At 40.6% G+C, this 27,188-nt stretch overlaps 1 protein-coding gene across 2 annotated transcripts; it reads right to left on the bottom strand.

The window, feature by feature from the left end:
* Positions 1-26,309, bottom strand: LOC125723769 (ankyrin repeat and SOCS box protein 2-like). 2 transcript variants are annotated; one of them, XM_049000501.1, is made up of 10 exons: positions 26,155-26,309; positions 23,236-23,463; positions 21,792-21,929; positions 9,128-9,294; positions 8,810-8,965; positions 7,026-7,271; positions 6,502-6,673; positions 4,893-5,463; positions 3,070-3,223; positions 1-438 (listed from the first exon to the last, which is right to left on the bottom strand). In XM_049000501.1, exons 2-10 carry the CDS (start codon positions 23,445-23,447, stop codon positions 293-295), a joined length of 1,962 nt encoding a protein of 653 aa, XP_048856458.1. In that variant the 5' UTR covers positions 23,448-23,463; positions 26,155-26,309; the 3' UTR covers positions 1-292. The 2 variants fall into 2 exon arrangements, with proteins under 2 accessions (XP_048856458.1, XP_048856460.1); XM_049000503.1 differs by lacking the exons at positions 1-438; positions 3,070-3,223 and adding an exon at positions 3,987-4,193.
* Between the last annotated feature and the right edge of the window lie 879 nt (positions 26,310-27,188).

Here is a 27,188-nt window from a genome sequence, read left to right as displayed (position 1 = left end):
TAAAGTCAAATAAAGTTTTATTGTCACATATGTTTGGAGGGAAACAGTGAAATTATTGTCCCACAATTGCAGGGGAGGAGACAGGTACATCAGGGGACAATAGGACAAATCTGGACAAAGCAGTGCAATATAAATATGAATGGACAATATATGAGTAATAAATACAACAATGAAAGAGCAGAAATATACACATTATAAATAAGTTAATTACTTGACAGATAGCAAACAGAGCATCCATCCAAGCAGTGATTTTGTATCTTTAATGTTGGGGAATAATGGCAGATTGTTCACTTCATAACTGTGATGAGCGCTCCTCATGTCTCAGGAATTTTAATAGTCTTCCAGGGATTGGCAAGGAATCCATGAGCTGCATCCTCTCCGCCCCTAACAAACTGAGAATCTTGAGTCTGCATAATTGCATTAGGGGTCGTGGAAGAACTGAAAAGTCACAAAATTCAGAAAATATCACATACCTTTCTGAGTTTGTAAACAGTAGGGTGAGTTTGAGCATGAAAACACTGATCCTTATTTAAATAATCAGTCTTATGCTGTTTCCTATTAATGCCAATTTGAGAATTACACTCCTTTTGATTTTTCACATTAGAGATAAAGCATACAGAATGCATCACCTTTTCACATTCACACACTAAATGTTAAGCCAATTCTTCAGAAACATTTATTTCATGTGTTTGAGGACCCAAATTTGTATGTGTCCGGAGCATGATTTCCCCAGCCATATTAAAATGAAGTAATTATTTTTTTGAGTATACTTACATAAACTGTAGATGGCTCAAATATTTGATATTTCTCATTCTTTTGTGGTTATACCATTTGATATTTTCAGGTGCATTCAGTCTTACCTTTTGTAAAAAATGGTGCAAATTCATTTCAAATGACATGAAACTAACATATGAAATTTACAATGGAGATTTTTGAATTGCTCATATTGCCAACCCATCGGCAATTTATTTTTTGTCTTTATTCTGTTTGGAATAAAGAAAAAGTACTGAATAGCTGTATTTTTGCAAACAGCAATTAAAGCCCTGTTTTCGCATTTCATTTTAACCAAATATTGTTTTAATAAAACTGTTTATGATATCTCACATGTGGTTTTGTTTAAAAACGGACAATTTAGCACACTTCATATAAAATATTGAATATCACTATTTTGTCTAAAAATACCAAGATATGGTTTTTAATCACCGAACCCTATGGACTATACCAAGGAGATGAGGGACATACAGTTTCCTAAGTCACTAAGCAAGATCTCTGTTTTTTTTTTTTACTGATTATGACTACATTTACCTGTGATAACCAGATTAAAGTGTTTACGTGTGTTTTTAATAACCAGATTGCTCTGCTTACACAACTTGCTCAGTATTTGGGTCATTATAACCCATCAGATTTCCCCATGAGTCGCTAAATGAATGGTTTCAATTTAGCTGTTAATTCTGGGAATCAAACATATCATTCACAGCTCTTGCATTGTTTGCAACAAGGAAGGAATTTATATCTATTCAGAATAGGACAATAATTTTTACACTCAATAAAAGTATATGAGGTATCATCCTAAATCTCATTTTGAAAATATATCAATATACCATAAAATTTTTATATACCACCCAGCCAGTTTGTTTCACTGCCCCCTGAAACTTCAGCTGCATTCTGGCTCACACCATTTTGTTGTGGCTCTCTTCCATTGGGTTGTGAGTGGACTTGCAGCATTTTTTTGTTTTGTATGTGTTTTCAGACTTTCTGTTGTTCTCAGGGTCAGTTCCTGTTGCCCCACTCTGTGGCTCAACTTGTTGAGCATGCACTTGCCTGTGAACTCCTTTGTCTTGTGTTCAAATTCCACCTCCTCTGTTTTTGTATTTTGTTCCCAAGTGTTTAATTTGTATGAGTTTCATGTTTTGTACTCTGTGCTTGCGTTTTTGTTATTCCCCTAGTGTAGATTCTGTTTCTTTGTTTCTTTGTTAGAGTTCCCTGAGTTTAATTATGAGTTTCAGCTGTTGCCTGTTCTTGTGCCTGCCCTTCTGTGTTTACCTGATTGCTCGTTGCCCTGCCCCCTCCCAGATTGGTTAATTGTCTGTCTCACTCCTGTTGTGTCGTTATCCGGTTTAGTTTTTGTATATAAGTTCCTGATCCTGCTTTGTTCTTCCTAGGGTCATTGGTCTTTCTTTAATGTATGTTTGTTAGATTTATGATGTATTGCCCGGCTGCCTGCCCATTTTGACTCCTTATGGGTTTTTTTTTTTTTTTTTTTTTTTGTAGTAGTGTTTCCCAGTGTTTTCTGTTTTTGTTAAATGAACACCTTCTGTCTCGTGAGCCACAAGAGGGTCGTCCATCCTCTGTTCCCCACCTGCATGATGCCATGTCCGATGCCTGCCCGAGCCAACCTGTTTCGTGACCGTTGTCTGAATTTGCAGCGCATTGACACTTGTTGGCCACCGTATCTAAGTGTATATATTTTCGCACTGCCTGGCTGAAAAACAAGTCGTACTGTTTAATATTTTGTTGGACCGCCTTTGAATGCGGTCCCACCTAACGTTGAATGCGGTGCACATTCATTAATGCATTGTTTCCATGTGTTTATGCAACATCTCAAACTTTTTTTTTTTTCCATCCAGATTTGCATTAATTTCTCAAGATCTTGTATTTATAATAGGTGAGTTGAACTACTCTGTAAAGTGTTCTTCAGCACATCTGAAAGACTTTCAGTGGGGTTAAGATCAAAACTCTGTGCTGCCCAATTCACATGTGAAAATGATTCCTTGAACTCCCTAAACCCTTCTTTAACAGTTTGATCCCCCTGAAACTTGGCATTATCATCCTGGAATATGCCCATGCCTTTAGGTAAGAAATGATTTATTGATGGAATAACCTGGCCATTCGGTAGATTCAGGTGACTTCACCTTATTTTGGTCCGGCAGTGTATATAAATGGCATGGGGTATATGCTGGTCTGGTGAGAAGCGACAAATGTGTTATAAGTGGTTAAATGTCAGTTTCTGCAAGGACCTTATAAATGATTTAAACATAATAAAACGGTGGGTGATTTCGACATGCTTACTTGATTTCTCCTTGATAACGCTCCAGTCCTCATAGCTATCCAGATGCTCTATCAGCCTGGCACACAGCTGCACATTGCCAACATAATCCAGGAGGACATCAATGATGGGTCCTGCCCAGCGACTCACTGAAGGCGTGGAAATTATCTCACAGAACTGAGGGGGAAAGGCAGACAACATGGCGCTTAATTTGTCTCAAAACACACGACTAGAAAACCCATCCTCATTATGGGCTCGTGTCTGCACAACACTCGCTTGCTCGGTGTTAATTTAGTCTCAAAACCCATCCTCTCTATGTACTCACTAGACCATCTCAACATGCTCATATCTGCATAACACTTGCTTGCTTGACAGGTTGAGTTTTGAGACTTTGGAAGTGGAAACAGTGGCTGATTTCTCCGCTGTTTGCTTTGGAAGACGAAGATGATCACTGGCCAGTCGATGAGAGAACAGTCAGTTTCATGCTCTGTCAAATCGGAGTAAAGAAATCTTACACTAAGTTAACATGTTTCGGAGATCCTACTTTAATATTGCATGTTTGAGTTAGTAATTGGAATCTTAAGCTTAACAAACAGCATCACAGATACCTTCATAGTGTCATGGTATATTTCTACCGATTTAACCTGTCAAAAAGCCAGCTTATGCTAGTATTTCATTAGCTTTGTGTCGGCCATTGGAGGAGGCTTTCTTGCTAACTTGTAGGTCAGTTTTCCCCATTGTATGTATTTTATCCTTAATCGGTCAAAAAAGGGCAACACTGCTTAAAGCCATCCATCATCTCCCGCTTAATACGAGGTCGGGTCGCGGGGGCAGCAGTCTCAGCAGGGAAACCCAGACTTCCCTCTCCCCGGCCACTTCATCCAGCTCCTCTGGGGGGATCCCGAGACGTTCCCAGGCCAGCCGAGGGACATAGTCCCTCCAGCGTGTCCTGGGTCTTCCCCGGGGCCTCCTCCCAGTGGGACATGCCCGGAACATTTCACCAGGGAGGCGTCCGGGAGGCATCCTAAGCAGATGCCCGAGCCACCTCATCTGGCTCCTCTCGATGCGGAGGAGCAGCGGCTCTACTCTGAGTCCCTCCCGAATGACTGAGCTCCTCACCCTGTCTCTAAGGGAGAGCCCAGCCATCCTGCGGAGAAAACTCATTTGGACCGCTTGCACTCGCGATCTCGTTCTTTCGGTCACTACCCATAGCTCGTGACCATACTGTATGTGAGGGTAGGAACATACAGTATGTAATAGGCTACAATGGCAAGCAATGATGCACTGATTCGCCCTGATACAAAAGCTGCGCGGAAGTTACCCAAAGAGGTTGGAGAAGGTTATAAAGGAAAAGAGAGGACATACAATGTATTACAGAACAGGGGATGCAAACTTATGGACTGATTCTATTTTCATTATTTCAGTATCACTTTGTTTTTACTGTATGTATTCTTTGGTCATTTTGTGACACTTGATGTTGCAGGAACATTTGTAAAACTAACCATGCATTAAATATTGTGTTGATGAATATTTTCTTTGTTTTATTCCTTTTCTCTTTTCAAAGTAAGGGGATGCAACTTTTGCACTCAAATGTGTATGTATGCATATGAAATTGATATTAATGCATTTTTTTATGCATATTATATGCTATATGAATTTGAGCATCTGGGCTGTGTAAAACTTTTCTCAACAAAGTTAAGTTTAAGTTTTTCTTCTGTGACTAATATAGCCAATAATTATGATTTCCATCACTGTGCTGTACATATGTTTTCATTCATATCTTTATTGGAATGGAATCTGTACACGGGCAGTTGTGCCATGCACAGCATGCAATCTGAGATCTTACCTGCACTGGAATGTAGTCCTGCACATCAACATTGTAGCGTATGTCATCCCTGGGTCTGTGGTAGGTCTTGATCGGAGGATGTGGGCCACTGCCATACTCACAATGGAAGCAGGACTGGGCATCACATCCATTATCCAGCAGGTACTTGAGCAGGGTCAGGTACTTCATGCAGAACATAATCGCAGCAGGGAAGGAGGTGGGGTGGGTGGGGATGTAGGCATTGACATTGGCCCCATGCTCTATCAGCAAAGTGACTGTCCGTATGCAGCCCTGACGCACGGCAATCAGCAAGGGGTTAAAGGTGTCCAGGTTGGGGTTGGCACCAGCTTCTAGGAGCATAGTGGCAGCTTCAGTGTTGTTGTTGCAGATGACATAGTAGAGTGCAGTGCTGCGGCGGTCCTCGTACATCTTGGAGCGGTCGTGGGACAACATGGCGTTAACATCAAAGCCTGCCTCTATGAGAGTCTCTAGAACCTCATTCCTGTTGCGTTCTGCAGCCAGGTGAAGGGGACTGATCCCACTATGCCTCACAAGGACCTTGCTAGTGACCGGGATCAGCATGGACACAATTCTGGTTGGAGAAGAGAGGGGCTGAGGAATCAAGCTTTTAAATAATGACCAGTGTCATGTCCAGATGATTCTCATAGGGGCCACACTTTCATACACACACCTTCAGACATCCCACCTTATCATACTTATTCTAGATGCAAATGCACCACCACACACAGCTCTGGTGACATCATTTTTGTCGCCGAGGTCGCGTTCAGAGACTATGTGTGAGGGAGCATATGACTTGAAAATTCTTATTTTTAATATAACATCCATACCAAACTTCATAGATGTGAATTAAGAGCAGCTTTGCTCTACAGCGCTACCCCAGGCCTTGCATCAAAATGTACAGTTGCCTGGAAAGTTTACGCAAGACATATGAATATACAGGAATGTGGATGGTTCACCAGTAAGTTTGAACAAGCCTATAGGCATACTGATATCAGGGAAATGGCTGAGGGAGAACACCCCAGCCATGAAATGAATGAAAGAAGTAACATGTCAAAATAGGTGGTGAGGTGCTAGTGGCAAAACATACAGAGCAAAAAAACTGATTACCAAACTATGATACTGCACATCATTCACATATGTCAGGCAGCTGCTGTCAATTTATAGCAGATTCTCAGAAGTTGCAGGAGAGGTGGGATATCTGGACATTCAGGAGATATTTATTGATCTGCTATTGGGCTCTGTTTTGCTAGGCCAAGAAATTTCTTTTAGCTTATGTTTAATTTCCAGTACTGAAGTTTACATTAATCCTAGATTTGACTGTAAAGGGCAAACTCTATACACACTTCACTCAGAGCCGTACAGAAGCGGACATTTCAGGTCCAGAAAGTAAACATCCAAACCAGGATTTTGTTTCAACCAAGCAGTTGAGTGACTCATTATATTCAACTGGTTGGTTGAAATAAAATCCACCTCTGAAACAGTAAACCTGTGTGTTAGTTCTACTCACCGAGTTACTGTGCTTCCCAAAACAGTTGCACTTTAATTTATATATATATATTTTGTGTTATTCCTAAACATTTTACTCCAAATATATGGTTAGGCTCTGTACCTTTCATTTCCGCGTTTGGCAGCAATATGCAGCGGAAGCAGTCCTCCTCTGGCACATATGTTAGCATTAGCATTTCGTGAAAGCAAAATTTTCACAACCTCTTCATGGCCATTCTTGCTAGACTCATAGAGAGCTGTGGCTCCATCAGCTGCCTGGCTGTTCACATCCGCGCCTGAAACAAAAAGACAGTAATGGTGTGATAATAGGGAACAATTTGTTTGTGGGGAAGTATACGCATTTTTTTTTGTTCTTCTCCTTGTCCTCAGAAATGTAACTTGAAAGAACATTTTTCCCCCTGTGCACCCCCTCTTTAGCTATGGCCAGTGAGAGCCAGTGAGGCATGCAAGAGTGTGCTGTAAACAAGCATATGATTCACTAGAAAGTAAACCTATAACTGAATTTATACAGCTCTAAAGAATGAACGATAAACAAGAGACTTCCTCTCTCAATGACAAACCGCGCAATGAATGGGCTCCTTCGCCAAACGGGAGAGATTCTGGACTAGCATCGAAGTGTATATTTACCATGCCTTATGAGGAAGCGCAACACATTGACACATCCTCCCTGTGCAGCTGCAAAGAGAGGAGTAATGCCATATTTGTTGGGGATGCTGATGTCGGCCCCGGCCTCCAGCAGAGCGTGACAGATCTCCAGGTTGTCACGCCACACGGCTTCATGCAGAGCTGTATAGCCCTGCTGGCAGATTTTATTCACCTTGCCTTTGAACTTCAGGATCAGCTGCACAATGTCCAGATTCTGTCTTTCACAGGCTATGTGGGTGAAACATTATGGGCTAACAGAATTGCCATGGTCACTGAGACAGAAATTAGCAATCAGTTTAGACATCTAGGCAGAAAAATCACACAGATCACACAGCAAACCAGTTGGTACATAAACACTACTGAGCAGTCATTACACACTACAGCAAAAAGAGAAAAAAAGTAGAGAAACATTTACTGTGGATGTGGTCTTATGCAGGTTGAGCTGCAAAATTGGAAAGCAAAAGGCTATAGTAAAAAAAAAAAGCTTTGTCTACCAAAAATATTTGTATACAATTATACAACAGTTTTTCTGAATTGCTAAAATACATTTCCTAAAATCTCTCCCTTTCTCAAAACACTAAACACAAACCCTAAAATTTAAGCTACACTCGCAATACCTTTGACTCATCTTGCAAAATCAGACAATATTCCCAAAACCGTATTACCTTTGCTCAAAAGCAAACACTGCTTGCCAAACTTATGTAATGTTTGCAGCATTCAGTACTCCGAAAAAGTTACTGTAAAGGACAAAGAAAAAAAATCCAGATGAGGCATGTTACAGTAAAATGTTGTGCAACTGCCAAGCCTGAGTAAAGGAAGAATATTCATTCTGCCTCATCATCACGTCTCACGGCTGGGTCAGGACAGAGTACTTTGTCTGCATCACAGAAAATGCTCTTTCTTGCTGGGTGATGCAGGAAGAATCCTCTGTTTACTGCCTTTGTAACTCACCTGTGGTACTTGCACTCTCATCTGGAATGTATTCTATGTTTTAGTTTGGCTTCTTCCCTTATTTAGAAACATGTGTGGCTAGTTTTGAGTCATGGTGTTTAAATGATGACTACTGTCTGCTGGCTGGGCTTAACTTTTGCAACCTGTGTTTTCAATTTTGCTTCAAAGCTCACCATGCTGTCTGTTGTTAGTGTTTTGTAAGGCATTCTTTTGTGTGTGGATGTAGAGTTCTCCCAGAAAGAAATTAAGTGCTACTGTTTTGGTGGTATGAGTCTATTGTGAGACATAGGTTAACTGTTTTGATGGCTGTAGTGTATTTTGGAGGTGAGATTAACCGTTTGACTAAGCTGCATGTTGGTATTCTAGACTGTGTTAAGAGTTTTGAGAAAGTGACTACAGTATTGCAGAATGTATCTTAGTAATTGAAAAAAACTGTAATCCCTGTGCCCCATCTTGCTCCCCATTAGACACAGAGAAATATATTCAAGTGAGAGCAATCTTGGGGTCACAGTGAAGAGTCAGTCACCCTGCAGCACTCAGGAAGTGGGTGACTAAGGGCTTTGCTCCAGGGCCCACGGACATGTGACTACTTTGCTGAGGCCAAGCTGAAAGCTTCTTATCATAAGCACATACAGTAGGCCTTGTCGGCTGAGCCACACATGCCCCCCTGTTTTTCCATTTATGAGAAATTTCAATGTTTTTATGACCAACTTGCATCAAGAAAAAAAAATCCCTATAATAATTAAACTTGATATCCACATTGATCTGTAACTTCCAGTAGGAAATAAATTGTGAAGATTTCTGTCTGATTGTACCTATGTAGAGAGGAGTTTCTTTCTCCTTATTGCTGATGTCAGGATCTGCTCCACTCTCCAGGAGCCACTGGGTACAGGCTATATGCTCAAAAGACACAGCCAAGAAGAGAGGTGTCTCATCCTCGAAGGTGCGAGCGTTGATCACCTTGTGATCGACTACATATGGGGAAACACAGAATACACAGACATGTAACCATCATGCATCTCTTGCCGTACATGATACAGGTAAGTGCTTTTTGGAATGAGATATTTTGTCACTGATTCTTTACCTCCAAAAAAACATATTGCTGCATTTAAAAAGTACAGAGATGAACTCACGTTTTAGCAAAACCTTGAGGCATTCTGTTTGGCCACGGTATGCAGCCTCATGTAGAAAAATCCAGCCTTGCTTATTTTGTTTTGTCAGGCATATTCCAGTCTTTGCCATCTCAATCAGAGTACTCACAGCACCGGTCTTGATTGCTTTAACAACAGGATCTAAGGGCCTATAAAATAGATCTGCATTCATTTACAGATTTTCTCAATTGCTTTGGAGCATTTCATGAAATATATTTAACATTGTTAAGACTGTAAGAGCATTTCTCAAAACAGTATACGCGTATAGCATGACACTGTGGTTTAACTGCAAAAGCCTGTAACGTGCACAAATGTTCCAATTGTTTCCATAGCCACAGGTGTATAAAATCAAGCACCTATGCATTCAGGCTGCTTCTGTAAACATTTACGAAAGAATGAGCCACTCTCAGGAACTCAGCGAATTCAAGCATGGTACCATGATAAGATGCCACCGGTGCAATAAGTCCATTCGTGAAATTTTCTCGCTACTTAATATTCTACAGTCAACTGTTATTGGTATTATAACACAATGGAAGCAACTGGGAACAACAGCAACTCAGCCACTAAGTGGCAGGCCGCATCAAATCACAGAGCGGGAACAACGCATGCTGAGACGCACAGTGTGCAGAAGTCACCAACTGTCTGCAGAGTCAGTAACTACAGACTTCCAAACTCTGTGTGGCCTTCAGATAAGCTCAAGAACAGTGCATAGAGAACTTAATGGAATGGGTTTCCATGGCCGAGCAGCTGCATCTAAGCCAAGTGCAATGCAAAGCGTCGGATGCAGTGGTGTAAAGCATGCTGCCTATGGACTCTATGAGAGCAGTGGAGACGTGTTCTCTGGAGTGACAAATCACGCTTCTCTGTCTGGCAATACGATGGAAGAGTCTGGGCTTTACCGGTTGTTAGAAGAACGGTACTTGCCTGACTGCATTGTGCCAAGTGTAAAGTTTGGTGGAGGGGGGATTATGGTGTGGGGTTGTTTTTCAGGGGTTGAGCTAGGCCCCTTAGTTCCAGTGAAAGGAACATTTAATATTGCAGCATTCAAAACCATTTTGGAAAATTTCATGCTCCCAACTTTGTGGGAACAGCTTGGGGATGGCCCCTTCCTGTCCCAACATGACAGCGCATCAGTGCAGAAAGCAAGGTCCATAAGGACATGGATGAGTGAGTCTGGTGTGGAGGAACTTGACTGGCCTGCAGAGAGTCCTGACTTCAAACCAATATAACACCTTTGGGACAAATTAGTGCGGAGACTGCGAGCCAGGCCTTCTTGACCAACATCGGAGCCTGATCTCACAAATGCTCTTCTGGAAGAATGGTCAGAAATTCCCATAATCACAGCCTTTCCCAGAAGAGTTTAAGCTGTTATAGCTGCAAAAGGTGGGCCAACTCCATATTAAAGCCTATGTATTAAGAATGGGATGTCATTAAAGTTCATGTGTGTGTAAAGGCATGTGTCCCAATACTTTTGACAATATAGTGTAGTTTTAGGTGTAAAATTATTACAGTGGAAAACTACATAATCTACTTTGACCAACAAGACTAAAGCAACTGAAAATTGCACCAAATAATGACAATTGTAAAAAACTATTTGCATATGGAGCATGGAAAATAAGTATTGAACGCATCAATGTTTTTCTCAGTAAATATATTTCTAATGCGGCTATTGACATAAAATTTACGCCAGATGTCAGTAAATACCTAAGTAATCCACACATACAAAAACTCAAAACAAATAAGTCCATAAATTAAGTTATGTGTAATAAAGTGAAATGACACAGTGAATAAGTATTGAATACATGAAGAAAGAAGGTGCAAAAAGGCATGGAAAGCCACATAAAACCTATAAAAAGGATTGTCATTACCAAGGTGTCACACAAGAAGCAACTCATAATGGGTAGAAGCAAAGAGCTCACCTTCGCAACCTGATTGTTGCAAACCATAGTGATGGCTTTGGCTACAGATATATTTGTAAACTTCTGAATGTTCTAGTGAGCACCGGTTGGGACCATAATCCGTAATTGGAAAGAACATCATTTCACCATAAACCGGCCATAATCATGATCTCCTCGCAAGATTTCTGACAGAGGAGTCAAAAGAATAATCTGAATAATTCAAGAGCCAATGACCACTTCAGAGCTCGTTTAAAGTTTTCTGCACAACATTTGGACAAGCCAATATCATACTCCCATCCTGCCTGCTTTTGCCCCTGCCCTGTATACTCCCAGCCCTGCACTTTCTGCTTCTGCCCTGTCTGTTCCCCTTCTGTCTGCTCCCATCCCCACCTTGCCTGCTTCTGCTCTCCATTCTGCATGGTTTTGCTCCTGCTCTGTCTGCTCCCACCCTGTCACCTCCCGTCCCTGCCCTGCCTGCTTCGGCTCCCGCCCTGTCTGCTTCTGCCCTCTCTGCTCCTGCCCTGTCTGCTTCTGCCCTGCCTGCCCCCACTCTGACTACTCCCATCTTGTCTGCTCCCACCGCTGCCCTTCCTGCTCTCATCCTGTCTGCTCCTGCCTTGTCTACTCCGGTCCTGCCTGCCCCCACTCTGCCTACTCCCATCTTGTCTGCTCCCACCGCTGCCCTTCCTGCTCTCATCCTGTCTGCTCCTGCCCTGTCTGCTCCTGCCCTGCCTGCCCCCACTCTGCCTACTCCCATCTTGTCTGCTCCCACCGCTGCCCTTCCTGCTCTCATCCTGTCTGCTCCTGCCTTGTCTACTCCGGTCCTGCTTGCTTCTGCTCCTGCCCTGCCTCCTCTCCTCCTGCCTGCTCCTGCTCCCATCATCCCTTCTTCTGCTTCTGCCCTGCCTGTGCCTGCCTGCCTGCCTGATCTGCCCGTGTTCTTGTTCCTTGTCTCATGTGTCTTCATAGGACTGAATCCCCCACCTTTCAACTTCACTAACATAACTCCACTACAATTATCACTTGCTGATTCCAATTCTGGTTGACTTTACTTCCTAATAACCCCCCCTCCTGTCTCCTCCATGTGGATCCTCTGTTTTTATGAGCCTCCGGTGTGACAGTAATGAAATAGACTTAATCTGGGCATGTCAATTTTTCTGGAGACCTCACTTGAAAGGGGCAAAGATTTTGTCTATAAATATGTCACTAAATTTTGAGAGGCCTGTACTCTTCTTTCATATCATTGCAGAGTAAGAAATAATTTCTCCCTTTAATTCCACTTTAAGTGTGTCCCAAAGTATACCCTTAAAATATCAGTGAAATACTGCACCATTGACTTTAGGCCAAGGTTTTTTTTTCCAGGAACAGAATATGGGTCAGCAGACTAAGTCTCTAAGCCTGTGATCAGAAACTTGCCAGTTCGTGCTCAGCCTCAGCAGAATACTCATGTGTTTTTGGCCATTAAGCAAAGCTCTTAAGTCTGAACTGGACAGGAAATGTCATTAGGCCCTTGCTAGCAAAGACACTTACATCATGCATTATACTGCTTTCCCTCTGGAATAAATAATGGCTGTCTGTCTGTCGTCTGTCTGTCTGTCTGTCCATGCACCGAATAGTGCCCTTTATATGAAATGACATTAGCCATATTATTTCATAAATTTGGGTTTACTCATAAGAATATAAGACATTTACAAACCAGAGGAGGCCATTCGGCCCATCAAGCTCCTTTGGGGAGAACTTAACTAATAGCTCAGAGTTATTAAAATCTTTTCTAGCTCTGAATTAAAGGAACCCAGGCTTTTAGCTTGCGCTACACTAACAGGAAAACTATTCCATACTCTAACTACACGCTGTGTAAAGAAGTTCTTTCTCAAATTTGTTTTAAAATGTTCTCCTGCTAGTGTCCACTTATAGCCATGAGTTCAAGTATTTAAACTAATTTTGAAGTAGCCATTTGGCTGAACAGCATCCAGACCTTTTAGAATCTTATATACCTGGATCATGTCCCCCCTTAGTTTCCTTTGCTCGAGGCTAAACAGATTCAGCTCAGCTAACCTCTACTCATAAGACATTCCTCTAAGACTAGGAATCATTCTTGTAGCCCTATGATGAACCCTTTCCAAGGCAGCAATGTCCTTTTTAAGGTATGGTGACGAATCCTGCACACAATATTCTAGGAGGGGTCTTACCAAGGAATTTAATCGTAGCATCACTTCCCTTAACTTAAACTCCACACACCTACAGATGTAACCCAACATCCTATTGGACTTTTTTTATTGCTTCCCCACACTGGCCAGAGTGGGACATGGAAGCATCAATATACACACCGAGGTATTTAAGAACATAAGAACATAAGAACTATACAAATGAGAGGAGGCCATTCGGCCCATCAAGCTCGCTTGGGGAGAACTTAACTAATAGCTCAGAGTTGTTAAAATCTTATCTAGCTCTGATTTAAAGGAACCCAAGGATTCAGCTTGCACTACGTTATCCGGAAGACTATTCCATACTCTGACTACGCGCTGTGTAAAGAAGTGCTTCCTTAAATCCAGTTTGAAATGTTCTCCCACTAATTTCCACCTATGGCCACGAGTTCGTGTATTTGAACTAATGCTGAAGTAACTATTTGGTTGAACAGCATCCAAACCTGTTAGAATCTTATATACCTGGATCATGTCTCCCCTCAGTCTCCTTTGCTTGAGACTGAACAGATTTAGCTCAAGTAACCGTTCCTCGTATGACATTCCTCTAAGACCAGGAATCATTTTTGTGGCCCTACGCTGCACCTTTTCTAAGGCCACAATGTCCTTTTTAAGGACATTTCTCATAATCAGTTACCATTAATTCAGTGGAACCCATAAAATATCTTTACTTTATATTTCTGCTCCCTGCATGGATTACCTTACATTTATCTACATTAAATTTCATCCACTCAGAAATCAGTCCAGTCGCTAATTAAATCAAAATCCCGTTGTAGCCACTGTGCTGCTAATTCAATATCTGCTACACCACCCACCTTGGTGTCGTCTGCAAATCTAACCTGTTTACTATATGTATTGGTGTCAATATCATTAATGTAAATTAGGAACAACAGTGGTCCTAAAATTGAACCCTGTGGTACTCCACTATGAACGCAGGCTGACTGTGACATTGTGCCTCTAATAACTACTCGCTGCTTCCTGTCTGTTAACCAGTAGATCCAAGCTGCTACAGTTCCTAAAATCTCTGCAACTTTGAGCTTAAGCAAGAGCCGCTTGTGGGGGACAACATCAAAGGCCTTCTGAAAATCTAAGTAGATCACATCGTAGCCCTTTTGTGATAAATTTCTCTTGTAGCTTCCTCAAATCCATGTTGGCTATCCCTGAAAATTATATATTTTTAAATATTGTATATTTAAAGTTATTTGAATCCAGGCAATCTACTATTTTCACTTGGATTATAGCTTCCATTACCTTTCCTTGGATTATAGCTTCCATTACCTTATTATACACTCTCCACCTCCAAGTGGAAAAAACTCAATCGGATTGAGGAAAGGAGAGTATGGTGGTAGTAGCTCCATGAGCGTCTGTGGGTAGTGAACCAGGCCCTGATGAGCGGGCCACGGTGGAAATTCACATTGTCCCACACGATCAGCAAGTTATACTGATTGACCTATAGTTTGCTGGATTACTTCTATCCCCTTTTTTGAATACGGGCGTTATATTGCCATGCTTCCAATCATAAGGTACCATACCAGCAAATAAGGATTTCTAGAATAGTAAAGTTAAAGGTTGGCTAATATTATCCCTCATCTCTTTTAAAACTATAGGTAAGATGCCATCAGGGCCCTGTGATTTATTTATTTTGAGCTTAGCTAGGCTTTGTACCACATCAGCCTCAGCCTATGCTAGGCATAGCAGCTGCTAGAATAACGTACTGAACAACATGTTGTACCAGATAAGGCGAAATTGCCAGAAAGTGGAAAAGTACAGACAGGGGCGGGGGCTGCTTGTAGAAGGGTATAAGACACACATGAATAGTAAGGAAGTCGAACTCTGTTGGGATACGATGTATTACAGACTTCCCAGATCGATCTGATGGAATAAAAAATGGAATAAAAGGTTATTGGAATAAAAGGTTATTGGACAACTCATCCACGCCTCCGGGTGATCTCTTCTCATCTACGAACCCGATGGAGTCGGCGTACTCCAACAGACCCAGTAGGATAAGCGGTTTGGAAAATGGATGGATGGATGGATGGATGGAATAGACAACACGGTGGTTTGCCAGTTTAGAATAGCGCTTGTGCACTTTCTCTTAGGTATCTCATGCATAGTGCTAGTACCGCCTCAGTATGTCATCGAAACTGCGCAGCGTAAAACCACCTTTTTGTTTCGTGCTAATTTGACCTACTCCCATACTAACATAGTGATATTATAGGAAAACAACTGGTATAATGAATTGAAGTATAAATCAAAAGGTAATTTTATAAAAAAATAATGTAAAATGATGCGTCATTTTAAAATATCGATGTCGACACATTTTCAGCATCGACATCATCGTCTACATCGACTAATCGCAGCAGCCCTAGAAAAAGCTGCACTCACACCTTACAGTCCCCACTGACAACCCACTACTTAAATGTTATAGATTTAAATATACCAGTGTTTTGCAGCTCTTTTTGTCTTCACTGAAACGAAAGCTGGCTCATAAAATCTAAAATTCTCCTAGAAATCACGTCTTTGAACTCCATTTATCGAGTGGCTTCAGCCTACTTTTAGCTAGCATTACAGTAACGGACTCTAACTGCTGAATTTCCATTGGCATACAAGTCATGCTTTGTTACAGTTTTTCTCCATTGGTTTGGCTAATTTCTTGAAACAGAAATTACATTCTTAAAACTATAAGATCAGTCTTGCAGTTCTGCGCAACATTACAGCTCACTAGCAAAAGTTCATATCTCTCCCAAAACTGATCACACATGCTTCAAAACTAGATTCCTTTCCCATATAAAGAGTCAGTACCATCAAAATTTCAAAGATCTTTCTCAATTGCTATGTCTCATTTGCATTCACGTAGTGCTTTTCCCAAATACCATGGTTCACCTAAAAAGCTCACATCTCTCCATAAACAGTTTACCCATGTGTCAAAACTAAATTCCTTTCTCATATAAATAGTCAGTGCCCCCAAAATACATCGTCCCTTTGGCATTGTGTAAGCACTGAAAGTCAAAATGCATAGATGTTTCGTCACTACGGCAGAGGTCTAGCTAACAGAATACAATTATGTATAAAACTGAAAAAAAGGATTTTATAGTAAGAGCAGCCTCCAAAGTTTGACATCACACACTTTGAACTCATACTGCCAAAGAAATTGTAACCATTTTTATTTACACACATAAAGTAACTTCCATACATCAGTGTACATAAAAAGAAAATGTATACATTATTCTGTATATGTACAAAATATAAACACAAACTAAAAACAAAAATTATATTTAGCCTACAGTGCTGTAAATAAAGTTTCACAACTACAGTAAGACTTTCACTGGTCGCTGTCGTCACCCTCCCTCTCCTGGCCACCATCCTCATCGTTCTGCTCTGTTTGCCCATAGATTTTCGTACACATCACAACGGATATTTTCCCTTGTGATGCAATGAGGAAAGAAACGGTGCGAATGTCTCAATCATCCCCTACACTGATCCCCTGTGATGTCCTCACACGCAGCATCCATTGCATGGAGCAGGGACCTCTGGTCTTCAGCCCGATGTTCATACACTCTCCACCTCCAAGCGAAAAAAAACTCAATCGGATTGAGGAAAGGAGAGTATGGTGGTAGTAGCTCCATGAGCGTCCGTGGGTAGTGAACCAGGCCCTGATGAGCGGGCCACGGTGGAAATTCACATTGTCCCACACGATCACATAGTGTGGTAGGTGAGACCCTTCGAGACCTGTCTCATTTTCTGGGACCAGATCAGTATAAAGACGGTCCAAGAAAATGAGGAGCTTTTGAGTGTTGTATGGGCCTAAACTGGGGATGTGTGTGGCCGCACCATTCTCAGATATGGCAACACATATTGTTAAATTGCTGCCTTGTTGGCCTGGGACATCCACCGTGGCCCACTGACCAATGATGTTACGGCCACTTCTGCGGCCTTTGGCCAGGTTGAAACCAGCCAACACCAGGATGTGAGGTGTTTCATTCCCTTCTAGTGCCATTATTCTCTATAATAGAGTAAAAAATCTAATCAGTCATATAGAGGAGTCATACACAACAGTAATAGGAATTACATAGGATTGTTTTATGTTCTCCTCCACAAGTTCAATATAGCCTACTAATGGCCACTACTCCAGTGGTTCCAAACCTGGGGTACAGGCCTATGCAGATGTACTGCAGGGAATATTTGACACAAAGAGGAAGGAGAAATACTGAAGAAATACTGGTACTGCAGCTCTTTCACTCTGTCAGTGTTCCTCTCAAATTGTACCCTGTAAATCTGCTTCATGGTCATCTGATGCTTCTTCAGTACCCGGTCTATTGTGGAGATACTGATAGTTGACATTTTGGAATTTGTCATTGTTTTTAAGGATTGCATCACGGATCTGTCTCAGTGTGGTAGCATTATTTGCAATCACCATGTTACAGATCTCTTGTTCTTGTCATTCATTGAGAAGTTTTCCTCTGCCACCCATGTGAGGTTGTCATCCAATCCTAGACATAGAAGTCAAAGGGCAACACTGTATGACAATTTGTAATGTATGCCTTATGTATTTGTTATAGAATGAGTTACCAATGTAATTGTATTGCTGTTTTACTTACAGGTGTAATGCATCACTGCCCAGTGACTGGAATACTACTCTAAACTGTATCAATAATTCCATTTCATAGTATCATACTGTAACATCACATTGAGGTAAGAAATTACAGTACTGTAGGCCTACACACACACACACATGGAATGAATAGTTTATACATGTCTTGCTTTACAGTATGCACAGTACTGTATACTGTAATGTCTCCTATACAATAATTCCATCATTTACTGAGTACATACCTGTTTTCCTTGCGAAATGTATGGATGATGGGGGAGATTGTAGAATGAGGCACATTAGGCTGCATTCGGCGACCTGCCTCTGCCATTGTGAGGCGATAGTTGACAACATGGTCTATAACTGTGGCCCGAATTTAATCGAGGACATCATGGTGTCTTCGTGCTCCTCGGCCTCTTCCCCCATTCTACCACCACGCATCCTCACTCCTCCTCCTCTTCTTCCTCCTCCTCTTCCTCTTCCTCGAGCAGGAAGTTGCCCTTGTTCATTTACTTGGCGAGGTACCTCCATGTTCATACTGCAAATGGTACTAGCCCTGGCCAAGCTCTGTACATACATCCATCCATCTTCCAAACCGCATATCCTACTGGGTTGTGGGGGGTTCGGAGCCTATCTCGGAAGCAATGGGCACGAGGCAGGGAACAACCCTGGATGGGGGGCCAGCCCATCACAGGGCACACTCACACACCATTCACTCACACATGCACACCTTCTATACATACATGTTTGCCAGCATTCACAACCATAGACAGCACCTGTCAGGTAACTAAACAAACTGTTTGGTTGGTCATCTGAGATGTGGGAAACTCCTCTTTCATTAGTCAAGTTCTAATTTCACCTGACTGTCAAATACTGTCATGAATTTATCAAACGTTCCAAGGAATTCAATTATGGTCTTCATGGTATTATGTTCTTGACTAATTTTGACAATTGAACAGACTATTGTGCATATGACGACTTACACAATGAAATCATACTGACATGTTTTGGAGAGAATAACCATTAGACTGAGAATCAACTAATCAGTTTAGATCAGCAAGATCTATTTATTTGGAAAATGTGCTAAATGTGAGCTCATTGTGCGAACTGTAGGCTACTTGTACATAACCGTTTGTAAAGATGCACTGAGACACTTGAGACATGTACTAAGACATTTGCCATTTGATAAAATGAATGAGAAATGCCATTCTGTTGTGAACATTTGCCAAGAGGTTTGGAGGTTTGTCCATGTTATTTTGAGAATGTCATTTCTGTTTCAAGAAATGAGCCAAACCAATGGAGAAAAACTGTAATATAGCAAACATTACAGTCATTACTAATTTGACTTATATTCATGTATCTGACTGAACTTAAAACGGCGAAGCTCGGACGCTGTGCAGTTCAGTGGCTCCTCTCCTCTGACCCTGCATGCAGGCAGGCTCACGCTGTCAGCTCTCTGTGTCTTGCGTGTTTTAGCGCAGTGCCATAGCAAAGTTTTTGCGGGACCTAAGATTGAATTTACAGCTACAGTAGATCTCTCTCCATGTCCTGTTTGTTTCAGTGATTTGAGCAGCTTATGGATGTAGTGCCGATCACGTTTTTATGACAACAGTTTTAGCAACTGAAAAGGGGGGGCAGTTGGGGCGGACAAGACATACAGTAGGGGGTGGCACCTGCCCCCTCTTACATCCCTGCTGGGAAGCATACACAAATTTTGACAGTACATCAAAGCTCTTTGATTTGAGTTAATAGTTTTGGATAGGTTACAGGCTTTTGTAGCTATAAACCATAATGTTGTGATATATGTATGAACTGTTTTGAGAAATGTTGCTATATTTTTGAGAATGTTAATTATGTGACATGAAATGTGCCAAAGCAATCGAGAAAAACCATAGTGACAAACATTACATGAGAACAACAAGCACCATAGTCATAATTGTATAAAATTCATCACATACACACATATATATATATATATATATATATATATATATATATATATATATATATATATATACACAGTCCCTGACAAAAGTCTTGTCGCTTATCTATTTTGTAGAAACACCTGCTATTAACCTGACTTTTAATTAATCAATTGATGTTACAAATAGCTCATATGAAAAGCTAAAACCCTACCAAATGATGTTTAATGCATTGAAATGAAGTAGTTTCACTGAAAAAAGATTTATCATTTAATCAAGACAGAAAGGTCAAATTTTGGCAAGACAAAAGTTTTGTCGCCTATACAGAAATTGACCAAATGTACTGCAAATACAAAAATATGTCAGCAAATTCAGTAGTGGTGCTGTGAGATCCAAATTTAATATCTTGTATGACTTCCATGAGCTTGAAGGACTGCATCCATGTGGTTTGGCAAGGATTCATACAATTTATTGATGAAGTCATCAGGAATAGCAAAGAAAGCAGTCTTGCATGCCTCCCAGAGTTCATCAATATTCTTAGGTTTCATCTTCCATGCTTCCTCTTTCATCCTACCCCACACATGCTCAATGATGTTCATGTCTGGTGACTGGGCTGGCCAATCCTGGAGCATCTTGATCTTCTTCGCCTTGAGAAACTTTGATGTGGAGATGGAAATATGTGATGGAGCACCATCCTGCTGCAGAATTTGGCCTCTTTTATCGTTGGGAATATAAAAGGTAGCTAAGATTTCTTGGCATGTCAGACTATTGATGTTGCCTTCCACCCTGCAGATCTCTCGCACACCCCCATACTGGATGTAACCCCAGACCATGATTTTTCCACCACCAAACTTCACTCTTTTCTGGGTGAATCTCGGATCCATGTGGGCTCCAGTAGGTCTCCTGCAATATTTGTGGCGACTGTGGTGTAGTTCAACAGAAGATTCATCTGAAAAATCCACCTTCTGCCACTTTTCCAGCGTCCATCCTTTTAGCAGGCTGTGGGCCTTGGCAAATGCCACACGGTTTTTCAATTGTCTTTTGTTTAGTGCTGGCTTCTGGGCACTGATTCGACCATGGAGGCCATTTCGAGACAGAATCCGACAAACTGTTCTGGTTGACACAGGGACTTCAGGTGACCAGGTCTCGTGGAGCTCTGCTGCAGTGGAAAATGGGCTGGCCTTGGATTTTCGAACCAAGAAACGGTCCTCTCGAGCAGTTGTCTTGCGGGGTCTGCCTGACCTGGGTTTGTCAAAAATGTCTCCAGTCTCTTCAAATCTTTTTTTTTATCCTCTGTACTTGACGCTGAGACACATTGAAGGTGTCTGCCACATCAGCAGTGGATCCAGTCTTCAGCCTCTTGATGATCAACACTTTAGTCTCAGGGTGAATCTTAGGCATGTTTGCAGAGGTCTAGTTGCAGTTGATGTGAAGGTCTAGTGTAGTGGGGTTCTTTTTATACACACCTGAGACCTAATTGATCCATTATTAGTCACAGGTGAAGCTCATATGACAAGGCGACAACACTTATGTCTTTGAAAAAATTGATTCAATGGGCTTTACCAAGCTTTCAATATTAGAATACTTTTTGACAGTTTCGTTTTGCACTGAAACATTACTACAAAAGCTGTTGGGAATAAAATGAGCCATTTCTTGTAAAAAAATCTTGATTAGAAATATATTTCAGTGGCACTTGAGGTCAATTTGTACACAAGCGACAAGACTTTTGTCAGGGACTGTATGTGTGTGTGTATGTCTGTGTATATATATAAATTTTTTATAGCTGTTATCGGTATGTTGCAATGTTATGGTACTTACATGCTGCTTCTGAATGTTCTGCGAATGCATTATGAAGGTGCAGTTAAAATAAAGTGTTACCAAATATTTGAACTAAGTGCAAAGGCTTCCCCAGAAGTGAAAAGAAGGAGGTCCTCTTAAGTGGAGCATAAGCAGGAGCAATATCTAAATGCTGCATGGAACTGAAATAACAAGCCATCTGGTTTATCTAGCATCAGAGCAGACGGAAGTGGCACTTACTCCTCCGGATCAAGGGTGACTAACATTGACCCATCGTATCTCCTCCAAGCTGCATACTGCTGGCCATCACTGTCGATGAAGGAATAGCACTTTCTTGCTCCTGGACCTGGGTCTGTACGAGCATTTTTCAGAGTGATGCTACAAGGAGACATACATCATGTTCATAAGCCAATTCACTTGGATATGAATCGAATGATAATACACTAGAATTTTAATAAATTGGTTCTCTGAATTGGGAAATTATCATTAGTCATGCATTTTTTTGGCCCAGGTAATTGATCATACATGTAATACAGTTTATGTTAAATGGGACCTATTATGCGTTTCCAGTTTTTCCTTTAGTGTGTTATATGTGCACATGTGAGTGAACCCATCCTGGGTTGTTTCCTGCCTGTAGCCTCTGTGATAGGCTCCGGACCCCCCATGGCCCTGAGTAGGACAAGCAATTACAGAAAATGGTTGAAAATGGGCATACTGTAAAACAGCCCTTCAAATGAAAATGGCAAGATTATATTAAGAAACAGCTCAGCTTCTAGCTCAGGCACTTGTTACCCCATGACGTAACAACTCTCTACTAACAGGTTTACCAGGTTGTGCCATCAGGCTACTGCAGATGATTCAAAACCTAGCAGTATATCTGTAATTTATTCAGACAAAATGGTCTCATGTCACACCACTCCTTGTATCTCTTCAGTGCCTCCCTACTGAAACTCACATCAAGTCCTTGGTGCTGGCTTACAGGTCAGTGGACAGGCACCCATCTCCATTTAAAAACTCCTGAACATCTATGTCCCATCTTGCCTCCTACAGTCTGCAGATCAATGCTGCTGGGAGTTCCCTCCAGCACATGAGAAGTGTCGCTCCCTGGTGGTGGAATGAGCTACCAAACCATATCCGGTCATCAAACTCCTGCTTTACCTTCAGGAAACGCCTTAAGACTGTTCCATGAATTCCACTACTATTTATTGTTCTTTGAATGCTCTAATGTTGCACGTACTGGCCATCAAATAGTCTTATTAGATTCTGATTTGTCATTAATTATAAGTCTATTTGTGTAGCTGGTGGGTAGCTCCTGCTCCAATACTGCATAAACTTGTAACTGGGCATTCATTGGAAGCTCAGCTTAGCCACACTTATGCATATTTAGCTCCTTGACAGTCGTATGTTTGTCATGTGCTATTTGGCTGAGTTGTACATTGCTTTGGACAAAAGTGTGTACTAAATTTGTAAATGTAATGCAAATATATATAATGATCATAATTATTCTTACATTAAGCAAATAAGTTTCCACCCAGTTAAAAAGTTATGCATTTATGCATAAGTAAATAAATTAATCCTTACATGTACCATGCAAGGTTAAAGTGCACAGATGGCTAGTTGAAGACAGAGTAAGATGAAACATTGGCCTTTGGTACTTCATGTACCACAGCCCACCTAGGCTCACCATGGTGTGTCATCCGCTGGTGGAGCAACATGTGGATGTGCAGAAATGGAATCTGCAATAGGTGGCCTTGACTGCATCTGTACTATCGGTGTCTTACTGTGACCAGCGTAGTCCACAGAAACATGGGCATCTGTTAGGCTGCGTTCAACAGCCAATGAGATCAGCTCATCTTCCGTCAATCCGCTGTAAACACTGTAGTCTTCAGATGCCATTGATAGTCCTCTTGTGCTATGAAAGGTCATAGAGATGTAGCAAAACACATGGCAATAGCAGACATTCAATTAGTGTGTATATATATATATATATATATATATATATATATATATATATATATATATATATATATATATATATATATATATTAAAATTTTACACTTCAAATTTATATTTAATTATCCATTTCCACACTTGACGGCGATCATTACTACAGTAACCTAAAAATTAGAAACAGGTGCATCAAATCAGGTGCAAATGATTAGATTATTATTAGACTAACTGCTGGCAGTTACAATGACAATGTCACCTTACATAAACAACTGGGGCCGGTTGCACAAAACACCTTAAGTTAAGATTTTCCATAAAGTCCAAGTTAAGCTTTCCTTAAATAAAGTCGGTTGCACAAAACACCCTTAAGTCTTCTCCTTAAGGTTTCCTTAAAATGTGACCCATCACCACGAAATGAGTCTTAAATCGCACTGGTATAAATACACCCATAAGACTCATTTCGTGGTGATGGGTCACGAATGTTCACTTAATTATATTTAAATTTATATAACTATAAATATATATAGTCATATACTTAAGGAATTCTTTAAAATTCCCTTAATGGTTGCACAAAAGACCTTAACAACCAAAGTAAGGAAAAAACATAAGGCACCTATGACTTAATAATAGTCATAAATGAAGAAAATGAACGAATCCTGATAAGAGTGTCCTGCGACTGGGAGTACCCAATGAATAAGATTAATGACGATCAATTGATTTTCCCTGAACCACAGTCAATTAATCTTTTTATATGTCCTGTGATGTGTTTAAAATTATTAAATCTGTTTAACAGATCGATCTTTCGATTTCACAGAATAAAAAAATGATGTAATGATATCCTACTAATTAGTGCGGACAAGTTTCACCCTGGGCACCGGCAATATTAGATAGAAGTACATTACTTACTGAGCAAATTTTTCCGATGCAGAAATATGGATACACTATATTTTATAGGCTATATTTTTGTCAACATTTCTGCTAATAATCATAAGCAGGTGTGACACTGTACAGTTTTACTACTGTAAAATGTCTTTCAATGCAGTAAATCCCTTAAGATTTTTCCTGAACCTAGGAAACATTTTAAGGGATTCTGTCCAACACCCTTAAATAAATCCCTCAGTTTAGGAGAAATTGCCATTAGGAGAAAGCGTCATACTTATGGGGAAAACTTAAGGTGTTTTGTGCCCCTGGTCTTGTTTGGTCATAGCCATTGGGGTACATGGTGCCATCATGCCAACACTGCTGCACAAGGCTCCCAGAAGAGAGGTTGTTGATGCTTATGAGTCTGGCAAGGATTTATAGGTATTTCCAAGTTAATTGAAATCAGTCACTCCACTATTTGTAAAATAATCCTCAAATAGACTGGCAATCTGTTCAGGTCACCCCAAGAACCGAGCACAAGATGTATGAGGACGTCTCAAAGACCCCAAGGGTATCATCAAGAGATCTATAGGCAGCTCTTGCCAGAGTCCATGTGAAAGTGCAGGAGTCAACCATAAGAAAGAGATTCCACAGATTTGACCTGCATAGGAGGCCAGCAGGGAAGATATCTCTAATCTCAAAACAGATTATCACCGCAAGATTGAAGTTTTAAATTAAATGCCAACAAGAGTGACAACACTTCTGGAACACTGTGCTCATTCAGAGGAGTGAAAGACGGTGTTATTTGGCCTCAATGCCAGATGTCATGTTTGGCAATAAAAGGCAACATTTGAGAAAAAGAACCTCATACCAACTGTGAAGCTTGGTGGTGGGAATGTTTAGGATTGGGGCTGCTTGGCTGCCTCAGGGCCTGGCCAACTTGCCATCATAGTGTCAACAGTTAATTAAACATCATATATCTTTGAGGAGAATATCAGGCCATGTGTGAAAACGTTGAAGGTGAACCATAAGCGAGTCTTTTATCATAGTAATGACACAGAATCCATGACTGAGTTACTCAAAACAAAGAATACAAGAAACCCCTCCAACATTACACAAGTGAAGGAATATTGCGTAGAGGAATGGATAAAATTTTGGTATGTAAGAAACTGATTACATTTATAGTTATAAGAAATGCATTCATATTTTTTGTTATTCCTGTGTAATATATGTCATAATCTACCACATACATAAATACTAAACTTGATCGCCATATGTGAGTGCCTTTGACATTCTATTAATAGAAGTTTATTGATGCAGGCTATTTACACACCTCCCAACAAACAGCAAAAATCATGTATAAGGTTCTTCAGTCAGAAAACAATGCATTCTAGCAAGAAATATTAATGGGATTAAATAAAATTGGATTGTTAGAAAACTTTTTCAATGCGCATGAAATAAAGGGGTGGCCTGCCCCCTTAATGCATGAATCTGTATTTTAAAAATGTGACATCATTTGGCATTTGTTTAGATATTTTCCACATTTTTTTTCTGTGTGAATACAGTAGTAAAAAGTAAAAATTTTGTATATATAGCATCCAATTAAATATTTAAACACATTTTAATGCACATGGTTGCTGTCCATGGTATGTACTGTATGTATAAATTCCATGTTATGTTTACATGTTGTATCAAGGTGTTGTTTGACATAAAGTGAATAGAAAAGAGAAGATTAGTGTGTAAAACGTATTGGTCAAGAGCAGAGCATGGTAAAAGGGGCAGGTAGGCACTTACCTATCTTCGGCTTGTTGGAGGATGAAGCCGACCGTAATGCTTTTAACTGGAGACCTCAGCTGTTGTCTCGACTCACTGCCTCAGGCAAGTCCTCACTCTTCCGCAACTGGACACCCACGTCTGGCGTGAAGTGTGTTTATTTTCTATTAGCTCCAGTTTCTTGGGTGATGGAATCAACAACAACAACTGAAATGTTTTAAAGGGAAATTAAAATGTATCACATTGTGGCTGCACAACACCTGGGTTTCATTCCTACCCTTAGTTCCATGTTTTTGCCAATTACATGGTATCCCATGGTCCAAAGACAAAAAGTTAGCTTGTCTTCACTGTACCTATGGATCTGTCCCCAACTTTTTAGACAGATTTTTTTTTAAGCAATGGCCTAATGTTGATCAGGAATGCATATAATTATTATTCTTGAAGTATTGTGCTTTTCTGCCCTTCTCTTTCCTGTTCACTGTGTATTAGTCATTCTTTATTCTTGCTCTAAAATTCAAAAACAAAAATTATATCATTATACATCATTTTTGCTACTTTTGTAAGTGTAAAAATGATTTTCACTGATTTTTCAGTTAATTTATACTATATCGATAATTGAATTTTAACTAGATTTCAGAATAGGTTTATGTATTTGTATGGCTGCCAGAACAAAATAATATAAAGTTAAGACCCATATCAACATTTTATTTGAATGACACAAAATACATAAATAAACTATTCTGTTGGGTTGAATATGACTATGCATTAATTTGTTAGTGGTATATATGTGATGTTTAAGTAATGAAAAGTCTTAGGAATGTGGTAAACAATCTAAAGATCCTTCATCGTTCACCCAAGATGACCTCTCTAAACCACCGGCATATTAGAAATTAGATACAGTTAGTATACATGTATCATCTGAGTAACGGTTCCTAATTTTAGGGCATTACATTCCTGCAAGATGTTGTGACTCTGATGTCACGTGCAGGAAATGCCAGTTTTTTCTAGAATATGACAGGGTGCCAGAAAACATAATATTAAACCAAACCCAAACA

Source organism: Brienomyrus brachyistius, unplaced genomic scaffold, assembly GCF_023856365.1.
Source record: "Brienomyrus brachyistius isolate T26 unplaced genomic scaffold, BBRACH_0.4 scaffold51, whole genome shotgun sequence".
NCBI classification, from domain to species: Eukaryota; Metazoa; Chordata; class Actinopteri; order Osteoglossiformes; family Mormyridae; genus Brienomyrus; species Brienomyrus brachyistius.
Note: the sequence above shows the minus strand (reverse complement) of the source record. Positions and strands in the feature narration are given on the sequence as shown.